Here is a 12,097-nt window from a genome sequence, read left to right as displayed (position 1 = left end):
AGCCTAAAGGTTTGCTTTGGTGAGCTTGAGGGGATCTGGGGATGAAGGTGGGCATGGGTCCCAGAAGTCTCTGTGCCATTTACTGTTTCACGGCTTTGGAGGTACAAACACTAACAGTGCACAAAAACATTATTAGTATGTTTTGTTATTTACATTTTCCCATACTCATTTCCTTTTGTGAATTTTGAAAAATAAATTTTCATTTCAGCATTTGGTTTCAGTGCCTCAAAGAAGATTGGCAGACAACTGAAAAAAAGTTAAAATAAAAAAGTATATTCAGCTGGGCATGGTGGCTCACACCTGTAATCCCAGTACTTTGGGAGGCCAAGGCGGGTGGATCATGAGGTCAGGAGATCGAGACCATCCTGGCTAACACGGTGAAACCCCGACTCTACTAAAAATACAAAAAAATAAAAATAAAAATTAGCTGGGCGTGGTGGCGGGCACCTGTATTCCCAGCTACTCGGGAGGCCGAGGCAGGAGAATGGTGTGAACCCGGGAGGTGGAGCTTGCAGTGAGGGGAGATAGCGCCACTGCACTCCAGCCTGGGCGACAGAGCGAAACTCCGTCTCAAAAAAAAAAAAAAGTATATTCAAAATATATAAAACTACATAGGTATTAAAGATATATCAGTAGTCTAACTTCCACATAATGTAAATCTGTGGCATGCATACTTCTGAGTTTACTGAGGTTTCTGAACATGCGCTGGGACTTACGTGATTCTGCGGTCTGGGCAGCCATCTGCCTTGGAGTGGCTGCCGGGGCCTCCATGTGCTATGGTTTTCGGGCACAGGCCCTTGTAAGGATGAAGTGGGTAGTGATGGGCAGCTGGCAAGGGTTTGAGTGGAGGCTGGGGAAGCAGTGGGGTTGTGCTGAGCAGGTGCTCCCTGAGCCTTGGCTGGGGCTCCAGGAAGCAGGCCCCAGTGGAAAGTTGGGGTAAAGTTGAACCAGACACAGGCTTCTCGGGTGAGGGGCACAGCCTTGCCTTGCACGTACCGAGTTGTTATTGACAAATGTGATATACAGAGGCCTCTAGAATGGGACTCCAGGCTGAGCTGGTTTGCTGTCACCACCTGATGGCCCGCCCCTGAGTCCTTGGAGCTTTTGTTAGTATTTCCATCCCGGATGGAATAGAAAGAGGAGGTTGGCCTCTTAAGCCTTGAGATGCACTGGGTTGGAGTTTAAATGATTTCAAAGCTTGTCAAAGTGAATTTAGCTGGAGCTGGGTGTATACACGAGGAAACTGAGGCATAGAGATGGGCATTGTGTACCCAAATTCGGCCAGGCTGGCCTGGGGTTTCCCAGAAGCCCTCAATTCTCTCACCACCTGCTCTGCCTCTGTTCCCTTCCCTAATGCCCCTTGCCATACTCTGTTGTCCCCACCCCAGCTCCTGGTGAATGCCCCTCATGTCACCAGCCTCTCATGTCTGGATGTGGCCTCCAGGTCTTGACCATAAGTTTGCATTGAGGCCTAAGGCAGAGTGTGCGTCAGGAAGGGGTGGGAGGCAGAACCTGATGCCTGGGCTGCAGATCCTGTGGATGTTTCCAGCGGGTTGTCATCTGCATCTGGCTGGCAAGCAGGCATGGGTCCCTGCAAGGGAGCAGTGGCCTCACAGAGCCCTATGTTAATCTGAACTGTCCTGATGCCACACTCCACAGTAATTACCAGGTCCACCTGGGATTTGGGGACTGCCTTGGGCAGAGAGGGCCCTCTAGGAGGCCATGAATGGAACTCATGAGTCTGGTGTGGACATGGTGTGAGCTGGCTGGGAGCATGGGCCAGAGCCACCCCTCCTGCCTAAGGCCCTCAGCCCAGAGGTGGGCAGGAAGGCACCGTGTCCACTGACTGTGCCAGGAGACCTCCACGCTCAGGCCACAGGCAGCAAGGACAAGACCCAGTTTCCCTGGTGCTCACAGCCTAGCAGTGCAGACCAAGGTGGCCCCCTGGGTGGATACAAGGTGGGCCCCAGCCCCACGCTCTGTGTCTGTGTTGCAGATCCGTGGCTGAAGCCACCGAGGTGGACCTGAACATGCGTGTGGGTCTGCACACGGGCAGGGTCCTCTGTGGTGTCCTGGGCTTGCGCAAGTGGCAGTACGACGTGTGGTCCAATGATGTGACCTTGGCCAATGTCATGGAAGCCGCTGGCCTGCCAGGGTAAGTCGGGGATGGGGTGGGGAGGGGAGGGAGGTGGGTGGTGGCTGCGCACCCCTGGTCTAAATCCTTGCTTCAGGTTCTGGGCTGTGCTCTTGAGGGCACTTGTGTGAGTGCTCCTAGAGGAGCCTGCCTGTCCCAGCCGCACCTGCCAACCAGATTCCCTGTGGTGGGCATCCCACCCAGCCCGGCTGCCACTCTGTGCTGGGCCCAGCTGAGCCTGGCGCACATCTACAAAGAGCTGTCATTGGACCAGAAGGCCAGAGCAGATGCATGTGGGGACCTCTGCCCATGGCATGGTGCTGTCCTCATGGCTTGTCACTGCATCACTTCTCTTTTTGCTGTCTTTGGTTTCATTTTCTCACATGTGCAAATGGAAAGTACTGAGACTTTAGAGCTCCTTCTCCACCCCCAAGCTCCACACAGCCATCTAGGAGCTCATGGACATCTGGGTCACAGATGATGCCTTCTTTGAGCTCTCTGAGAAGTGCCATGGGCTGTTGATGGCCGTGCTCCGTGGCAGGCTCAGCCCTGTCTTGAGGAAGATTTCCATGCACCCCTCTGCCACCCCGGGTCCTGTAATCTCCCTTTTGTATGATCTCGCAGTGGCTATCATGGCAGGCAGCTTCTCCAGAAAACTGGCTGCTCCTCACCAGGCAACTTTTGCAGAACACTGGCTGCCCCTCAGTGTGCCCTGGGCTCAGCATAAAGCAGGGGCTTCAGTGAGAGCTGGTGTTTTCCTCTCCTTGTTGGCTCCCAAGGCCGGGCTATGCAGCCGCTGTCTCCATTGCTGATGGAATGGATGAAGCATCAGCTGAACACAGGAATGCACAGACACTTGCCTTTCTGGAGATTGTGGTGCCTGGAAGTTTCCAGACAGCCTCGGTGACCTTTGTAGTTCAGGGCGAGGCTGATGGGGGTGACGTGTCCGCAGGTGCTTCCAGGGCCCCTCTGGAGGGGCAGGAAGCAGCAAGGGTTGAAGCTTGCTGTGAGCACCCTGCCTGCCCCAAGCCAATGGGAGCTGCTGATGGGGGCACCCAGGGAGCATCCCAGCAGGGACTGGGCCCAGGGATCCAAGCACTCTGAGTTGATGGCAGGAATCGGCCCCTGTAGATGGGGCAGCACAGGGACAAGCTGAGGCTGGAGTCAGAGAACCTGCCTGACTGGCCCCTTTGTGACCTCTCCTCTTCCTGGCCTGGCAGTCCGTCCCTGTCCCTCCCTCTCTCACCCGCCTGCTCCTCTGGGGATCCTGGTGGAGCCACTGCTGGGAAAGGCCTCATGATCTCCCGAGCCCTGTCCTCACCCTCTCAGGATCCCAACGAGCATGGCAGCTCTGCCTTCAACTGCCTCCCATATGAGCCAGGCTCCCTGCTTTCGTCCTCAGCCAGCCTTAGAGTTTAATTATGAATCCCAAGCTTTTCCCCTGCAAGGAGTTCAGAAGGTTGTGCGGTGAAGTGAAGAATTGGGTTTGCAGGGAATGGTTTTGGAAGGTGGGGAGTTTGCTTCTCGCCCCATAAACCTGCGCACTCAGGCGTGCCCTGCTAAGGAGCAGAGACTGTGGGTGTTCGTTTTCTGCTGAGACAATGCCAACTGTGGGGATTTTCCTGCCCTCACCAGAAGATTGGGTTGGGGAGGCGTGAACGCCTGGGCTCCACAGCGTTTCTCGCCACCCTGCTTCCCACCCCACCTCATGTGTGAACACCGTGGCCACCCCTGACTTCTTACTACTCAGTGGGGTCTGCCCACTCCTTGTGCTGACCAGACCGGACCATGGTTGGGGAGGGACTCCCATGTCTCCTCTCCTCTTTCTCTTCTTCCCATCACTGCCCGTTTTTTCCTCAGCTTCCCTAATGAGTCCTGACATATTCTTTCTCTCTGTCCCTTGGTTCCTCTGCTGTCCCTCTGGCCCTGTGTCCCCCACCTTAGCCATCCCTGCTGTCCTGCTGGGCATGGTTCCTGATGGCCCTACTGTATCTCTGCCTGGCCCTCCCTCCTGGCATAGGCGGACTTGCATGGGAGCATGAATACTCCCCGTGGAGCCTGCCCTGGTGTGGGGAAGCCTCTGCCTGTGCCCCTTCCCCTCTGGTGAGGCCCTGCAGACTCTGACAGCAGTGGTTCCTCACTCATCCGGCCTCTGCCTCCTCCTTTTGTAGGAAGGTTCATATCACAAAGACGACCCTAGCGTGCTTGAATGGGGACTACGAGGTAGAACCAGGTTACGGACATGAGAGGAACAGTTTCTTGAAAACTCATAACATCGAAACCTTTTTTATTGTGCCATCCCATCGCCGAAAGGTAGGCACCAGAGCCCCCCTCATTTGGTTGATCCTTAGTTTCTGGGCCTGTGCAGAGCTTTACAGATGTGACTCCTCCTGCTTCCTCTCCAAGCACTGCTTCTCTGGGCTGTGAACTTGCTAAGATGGGGAGAGTTGTCCCCACTAACACTGTCCTGGGCCTTGTCTCTTACTGGTGTGGGGAGGGGTCTAGGTAAGGGAGCTAGAACCCCTAGTCAGAGATCTGGGGTCACCTCGGGGCAGGCCGTTCTGTGTCCTCCTTCCACTCCCTGGGCCTTCACTGCCTCCCCGGCAAAGTGGGCATGAAGCCCTGCAGGGGGGCCAGGGATGGGGAGCTCTGTGAACTGAAGGGTGCTGGGCACAGAGGTGGGCTGTTACCGTCTTACACGGGGCACTTGAGGTCACCCTGCCCAGAGAAAAGTGGTCTGGACATGATCAAGAGTGATCAAGTCACTTTCAGGGTCCATGTGAGGGGTCAGGCTCAGGTGAGGGTGCAGAACTTAGGTGAGGGGGTCAGGCTCAAGTGAGGTGTGCAGGGCACAGGTGAGGGGTTCAGGGCTCAGGTGAGGGGTTCAGGGCTCAGGTGAGGGTGCAGGGCTCAGGTGAGGGGTTCAGGGCTCAGGTGAGGGATTCAGGGCTCAGGTGAGGGGTGCAGGGCTCAGGTGAGGTGTTCAGGGCTGAGGTGAGGGTGTAGGGCTCAAGTGAGGGTGTAGGGCTCAGGTCAGGGGTTCATGGCTCAGGTGAGATATTCAGGGCTCAGGTCAGGGGTTCATGGCTCAGGTGAGGGATTCAGGGCTCAGGTGAGGGGTTCAGGCTCAGGGGAGGGTCAATGGCTCAGGTGAGGGTGCAGAGCCATTACTGTGTTGGCTCTTTTTAAAGAAACAATTTGTGGGAGCTAGTTATTGTGCACCCCAGTGGATGCAGGCCCCTGGGCTCTGTCACATTGACATAGACAATAGCATCCAGTCCTGTAGTTTGAGGGTGAAAGGGGGTGACAAGGTAGGTACAGTATACAGCCCCACTTTAGAGAAGTTTGAATAGCGGGAGGGGAAGAGTGAGAATGCTCAGAAGAAGGGGGTTTTGTTGTTTTAGAGTGGAGATTTGTACCTACCTGTAGGGGCCAGAGAAAGTGAAGTTGAGAGGTAGGCAGTGAGGCCAAGGAAGGGGTACCGCATTCCTGGAGAGGAGATGGGGTCAGAGCTGCTGTGGGGGTGCAGGAACTTTGGACTCACTCAGAAGACAGGCCGGCCAGCAGGAATGATGACAGTGGAGCATTCCTGGGGTCCCACTTTCCTATCACCTCATTTGACCTTGAGAAGGCCCCAGCAGGTGAGTGGGTGATGTTCATCCGATTTTACAGATGGAATTTCACCCAGAACATGAGGACTGTGAGGGAACTGAGGTTCTGAGCCTCAGCTGGGTGCACTGCCCAGCCCTCCCCATCCTCCCCATGCGATTTCTTTCCTTGTCTATAGAAGGGGACATGCTGGAAGCTGAACGGGGTAACAAAGACCATTATTCCAAGCCCTGGTTGTCTTTCCTGACCAGGGCCTCCAGCCTTCCCCCGCGCTTTGCTTCAGGATTCCATGCATCACATTGGCTTTTAGAGGCCTTTGGTGCGCGGTTTGAGAATCGAACGTTTTGGACGTGGGTTGTGGTTTTGTTTGCTGCTCTATTCTTGGCACGTTCCCCAATGCCTGGCTTGAAGTAGGTGCTGAGCAAATGAATCCCAGTGCCCTGGGGTGGCTGTGTTTGTCAGGATGGCATTCCCAGCCCGAGAGACACAATGTATCTCATTCACAGCATTTCTCCTTGCCCCTTGTGTGTTTGGACAGATATTTCCAGGCCTGATTCTCTCAGATATAAAACCGGCCAAAAGAATGAAGTTCAAGACCGTCTGCTACCTGCTGGTGCAGCTCATGCACTGCCGGAAAATGTTCAAGGCCGAGATCCCCTTCTCCAACGTCATGACCTGTGAGGACGATGACAAGGTAGGAGCAGCCAGGGAGCCTGCCATGCTGGAGCTGCCAGGGACTGATCTCTGTCCTGCCCTCCCAATATGGCCCCCATGCAATTTGGCTAGATCAGAATTCCCTGTTTACATGTGGATAATCTTGTAAATGCTGCTCAGAGCTGAGCTACTTTTTATTTCCCGCAAAAGTCATTATAGTGTACCTTTTTGCTCCTTGGCATTCTTTGTATTTTTCCATAATCTATGTATTTATTCATGTTTATCCATAAATTCAAGCTAAAATTCCCCACCTGCTGTCTAAACGGCCTCTGAGGGTATTCATTCTGGGCAGATGTGCTAGGCCCTCCCTTCTTAGGTGGATTTGACACTAAGGCTGGCCCTACCCAGCTGTCATCCTTGCCCCCAGCGTCCAAGCCTGTGCCTCATCTGTCTGTGGCTGTGCGGCTTCCTGGCTCCCTCTCTATGCAGGAGCAAGCTGCCTGCAGATGGCCTTCCTCTGTTACTCTTGGTTAGCAGCCCAGCCAGGATGTCCAGACGGGCAAAACAGCAAAACACTGTCTTCTCAGCAGTCTCCACCTCTAACCCCTCGCCCGCAGTGCCTGATTCCCCACTCCCGGACCCCAGGCTTCCCAGCTTTGCGTCAGGTGCTGTGGGCAGGGCGAGCCTGGAAGCCTGGGCTTTTGCAGTTCCAGTGTCACCCCTTCATCACCATCTGCCCCCCAGACAGGGCTTCATACTGCTGCTGCCTTGTGATGATTGAAAGCAAGTCAGAAATGGGGAGGAGAATAGCGTCTCCACTGCAGGAGCCATGAAAGTGTGGCAACGGGGCACGGCAGGCGGGTCGTCTCTGTAGGGATGTCTGTGGTGGTCCCAGTAGGGCGTGTGCTTAGGACAAGAGGAACAGGTGCAGTCTGTGTGCAGACAGCAGCTCCCACCTGCAGCAGTAACCCTCTGCAGGCGTCCAGGCCTGTTACCACTTTCTTCTCTGCCCCTCTGCTACCCGCACCTCCAGACTCAGCCCAGGCCGGCCAGCCTCAGCGTTTGGTGGAGCCCAGCCTTGGAGCTGGAGTTAGGCATCAGGTGGGAGAGTGCGTTGTGCCATCTGTGACCTTGGTGCAGCTTTTGTGAGCAAACGTGCCTGGAGTTCAGGGGAATGGCTTACAAAGGCTCTTGGACAGACTGGGACCACCTCAAACTTTCCTCTTCCTCAGGGTCCCAGTTCCCCAACTGTGCTCATTCAGGGGTGCAGGAGCCAGGGCAGAGGAGACTGGCCTCTAGGTGGTGGTGTTGCACAAGGGCCCGGTCGCAGCCAGGAGGGCGGGTGCTGTTAAAATTATTTGGCTGGATTGGTGGGCTCATGCCTGTAATCCCAGCACTTTGGGAGGCCAAGGCAGGTGGATCACGAGGTCAGGAGTTCAAGACCAGCCTGACCAACATGGTGAAACCCCATCTGTACTAGAAATACAAAAATTAGTCGGGCGTGGTGGCGCGTGCCTGTAGTCCCAGCTACTCTGGAGGCTGGAGGCAGGAGAATCGCTTTAACCCGGGAGGTGGAGGTTGCAGTGAGCCGAGATTGTGCCACTGTACTCCAGCCTGGATGGCAGAGCGAGACTGTCTCAAAAAAAAAAAAGAAAATTATTCAGTGACACTTGCTAAAACACAGTAAGACAGTCTGTATGCGGGACCATAGCTATAGCATAGGAACCACGGCAGTGGCAGTGGAGTTGTGCTGTTGTGGGGAGAGGTTAGACTCAGCTCCTAACAGAAGGAGGGGAGTGAGGGTCAGTGGATGGAAAATTTCTAAGAGGAAACATAGGGGTAAGGGGATTCTGGCCAACTGACCTAGCACGATTCTTGCTGAAGACAGGCCTAGGTGATCAGGCCTCCCCTGGGGGCTGATGGAGGGTGAGGAACCTGATCAGATAGGAGGGGGATGGGATATTGAGGGTGGGTGTTCCTGCTAAAACTGGATTTTACAAGGAAGTGCACCATTGGACCTAGGAGAGGTTTCAGAGCCTGGCTAAAATTTGGTCAAGCAGAGAAACTGTGTCAGACCCCACACATCTGATGCCTCTCCTGTAGGTTCAGATCCATCCCTCACTGAATGGCCTGGATGTCCTCCTGGGGGTTTGGTCTCCCACCCTGCAACGGGGGCGACTGTGCATGTAGCTTCAGGTCCTGCCCAACAGCCACTGTCACCAGTGCTGCAAGGATGAGCTCCTGCCATCAGCTCTTATCCCCCAGGGCGTTCACGCCAGCTCTGTTTCTTCTCTCAGCACTCTCTCCTGATTGTAAACATAATTGATTATGGAAAATATGGAGAACACAAAGATGCACAAGGGAGAAAATGAAAAGCATTTATCTGGAATCCTACCGTCTCACAAAAAAACTATCATGAACATTTTGTTACCTCCAGTTTCTTAAGTTTGTGTGTCTGTATTTTTTTTAATAAACTTGACTGGATGATACACAGTACACAGGCAGTTTGGTTGCTTGTTTTTTTGTTTTTTTTTTTAACTTGCCAATATATCATAAACATTTCCTTATATTATTAAATACTTGCCAAAAATATGATTTTTTGGTCCTTATTTTACTTTAAGTTCTGGGATACATGTGCAGAATGTGCAGGTTTGTTACATAGGTATACATGTTCCATGGTGGTTTGCTGTACCCATCAACCCATCATCTAGGTTTTAAGTCCTGCATGCATTAGGTATTTGTCCTAATGCTCTCTCTTCCCTTTCCTCCCACCCCCTGACAGGCCTCGGTGTGTGATGTTCCCCTCCCTGTATCCATGTATTCCCATTGTTCAATTTCCACTTATGAGTGAGAACATGCGGTGTTTGGTTTTCTGTTCCTGTGTTAGTTTGCTGAGGATGATGGTTTCCAGCTTCATCCATGTCCCTGCAAAGGACATGAACTCATTCTTTTTTATGGCTGCAAAAATATGATTTTAAAAAATCATTATATAGATTTGCAGCCTAAAGAGAAACCATTTACTTAACCAACCTCCATTGATATTTAGGTTATTTCTGTTATGTTTAAATGAAGCAAATCATGGACAGAGCTTTTGGTCATGAAAGTACGTTTACTTCTCTGATGGTATTGTGTAATGGAATTCAGAGAGTCAAGTGTCTGCCTGAGTGTGTGCAGCCTGTTAGGGTTGTTATGCTCATCGCCCACTGGGCCCACCAGGTGGGGAACATGACATTGCCTGCCCGAGTCACTGTGAGACACGTCTCTATTCCAGTTTCCTAATACCTGGCAACACAGTTGTCTCCTCTAACAGGTACACCCAGAAGCCTCCCAATTCGGTCTCTCTCTCTTTTTATTGAGCACTTCTTTTGTTCTTCTCTTCACACTTAAATATTTAAGCTTGAATTAAAAAATAAAAGCAACATCCACACATGATACAAAAATTAAGTCCTCCAAGATGTTTGCCATTTTGTATTTCCTTCTAGAAAATCAATTTGGGTGTGCACCAGAGGTTAATGCAAATAGAAGTTTATCATTTTGTCTTCCATGCTCTTTTCCCTAGGTGACAGACTTTAGAAATCTTGGAGTCATTTCTAAGTGGCTGGATGGCCTCCCACTGCAGGAGGGAGGGAGGGATGTGACTTTACCACTGGCTTGTTGGTTGCTGGGAACTTTATTTCTAGAGGTTGATCTCATGTCTACTGGTGTCACGAACATCTTTTTTCACAAATGTCTTAGTAAATCTTACGAGGATAGCCTAGGGATATTTATTTCTAGTGGAATTGCTGGGTTAAATGGTGTGTCTGTTTTAATTTTGGATAGCTGTTGCCAAATTGTCCTCTTTCAGGCACTTGCTGTGCTCGCTCCCACTACCGATGCACCTGAGCCTTTGTTTCCTCAATGGAGTCAGCTCTGTGTTTTAGCATGGTTTAAAAAATCACCAGTATGCTCAATGCAGTGTCTTTTCTTTTCTTTCTGTTTTGTTTAAATTATACTTTAAGTTTTAGGGTACATGTGCACAATGTGCAGGTTTGTTACATATGTGTACATGTGCCGTGTTGGTGTGCTGCACCCATTAACTCGTCATTTACATTAGGTATATCTCCTAATGCTATCCCTCCCCCCTCCCCCCACACCACAACAGGCCCTGGAGTGTGATGTTCCCCTTCCTGTGTCCAAGTGTTCTCATTCAATTCCCACCTATAAGTGAGAACATGCGGTATTTGGTTTTTTGTCCTTGCGATAGTTTGCTGAGAATGATGGTTTCCAGCTTCATCCATGTCCCTACAAAGGGCATGAACTCATCATTTTTTATGGTATTCCATGGTGTATATGTGCCACATTTTCTTAATGCAGTCTATCATTGTTGGACATTTGGGTTGGTTCCAAGTCTTTGCTATTGTGAATAGTGCCGCAATAAACATACATGTGCATGTGTCTTTATAGCAGCATGATTTATACTCCTTTGGGTATATACCCAGTAATGGGATGGCTGGGTCAAATGGTATTTCTAGTTCTAGATCCCTGAGGAATCGCCACACTGACTTCCACAATGGTTGAACTAGTTTACAGTCCCACCAACAGTGTAAAATTGTTCCTATTTCTCCACATCCTCTCCAGCACCTGTTGTTTCCTGACTTTTTAATGATCGCCATTCTAAGTGGTGTGAGATGGTATCTCATTGTGGTTTTGATTTGCATTTCTCTGATGGCCAGTGATGATGAGCATTTTTTCATGTGTCTTTTGGCTGCATAAATGTCTTCTTTTGAGAAGTGTCTGTTCATATCCTTCGCCCACTTTTTGATGGGGTTGTTTGATTTTTTCTTGTAAATTTGTTTGAGTTCTTTGTAGATTCTGGATATTAGTCCTTTGTCAGATGAGTAGATTGCAAAAATTTTCTCCCATTCTGTAGGTTGCCTGTTCACTCTGATGGTAGTTTCTTTTGCTGTGCAGAAGCTCTTGAGTTTAATTAGATCCCATTTGTCAATTTTGACTTTTGTTGCCATTGCTTTTGGTGTTTTAGACATGAAGTCCTTGCCCATGCCTATGTCCTGAATGGTAATGCCTAGGTTTTCTTCTAGGGTTTTTATGGTTTTAGGTCTAACATTTAAGTCTTTAATCCATCTTGAATTAATTTTTGTATAAGGTGTAAGGAAGGGATCCAGTTTCAGCTTTCTCCATATGGCTAGCCAGTTTTCCCAGCACCATTTATTAAATAGGGAATCCTTTCCCCATTTCTTGTTTTTGTCAGGTTTGTCAAAGATCAGATGGTTATAGATGTGTGGCATTATTTCTCAGGGCTCTGTTCTGTTCCATTGGTCTATAACTCTGTTTTGGTACCAGTACCATGCTGTTTTGGTTACTGTAGCCTTGTAGTATAGTTTGAAGTCCGGTAGCCTGATGCCTCCAGCTTTGTTCTTTTGGCTTAGGATTGACTTGGCAATGCAGGCTCTTTTTTGGTTCCATATGAATTTTAAAGTAGTTTTTTCCAATTCTGAGAAGGAAGTCATTGGTAGCTTGATGAGGATGGCATTGAATCTATAAATTACCTTGGGCAGTATGGCCATCTTCATGATATTGATTCTTCCTATCCATGAGCATGGAATGTTCTTCCATTTGTTTGTATCCTCTTTTATTTCGTTGAGCAGTGGTTTGTAGTTCTCCTTGAAGAGGTCCTTCACATCCCTTGTAAGTTGGATTCCT

The 12,097-nt window shown here is 50.6% G+C and overlaps 1 protein-coding gene across 1 annotated transcript in view; it reads left to right on the top strand.

The window, feature by feature from the left end:
* ADCY1 (adenylate cyclase 1) overlaps nt 1-12,097 on the top strand; it is a 147,450-nt gene that overhangs the window by 82,078 nt on the left and 53,275 nt on the right. Inside the window, exons 6-8 of the mRNA XM_054494800.2 lie at nt 1,997-2,155; nt 4,306-4,447; nt 6,282-6,437. Of these exons, the coding sequence (XP_054350775.1) occupies nt 1,997-2,155; nt 4,306-4,447; nt 6,282-6,437 (457 nt within the window). The remainder of the gene's footprint in view (nt 1-1,996; nt 2,156-4,305; nt 4,448-6,281; nt 6,438-12,097) is intronic.

Source organism: Pongo pygmaeus, chromosome 6 (genome assembly GCF_028885625.2).
Source record: "Pongo pygmaeus isolate AG05252 chromosome 6, NHGRI_mPonPyg2-v2.0_pri, whole genome shotgun sequence".
Taxonomy (NCBI): domain Eukaryota; kingdom Metazoa; phylum Chordata; class Mammalia; order Primates; family Hominidae; genus Pongo; species Pongo pygmaeus.
This window is presented reverse-complemented; position numbering and strand designations above follow the sequence as displayed.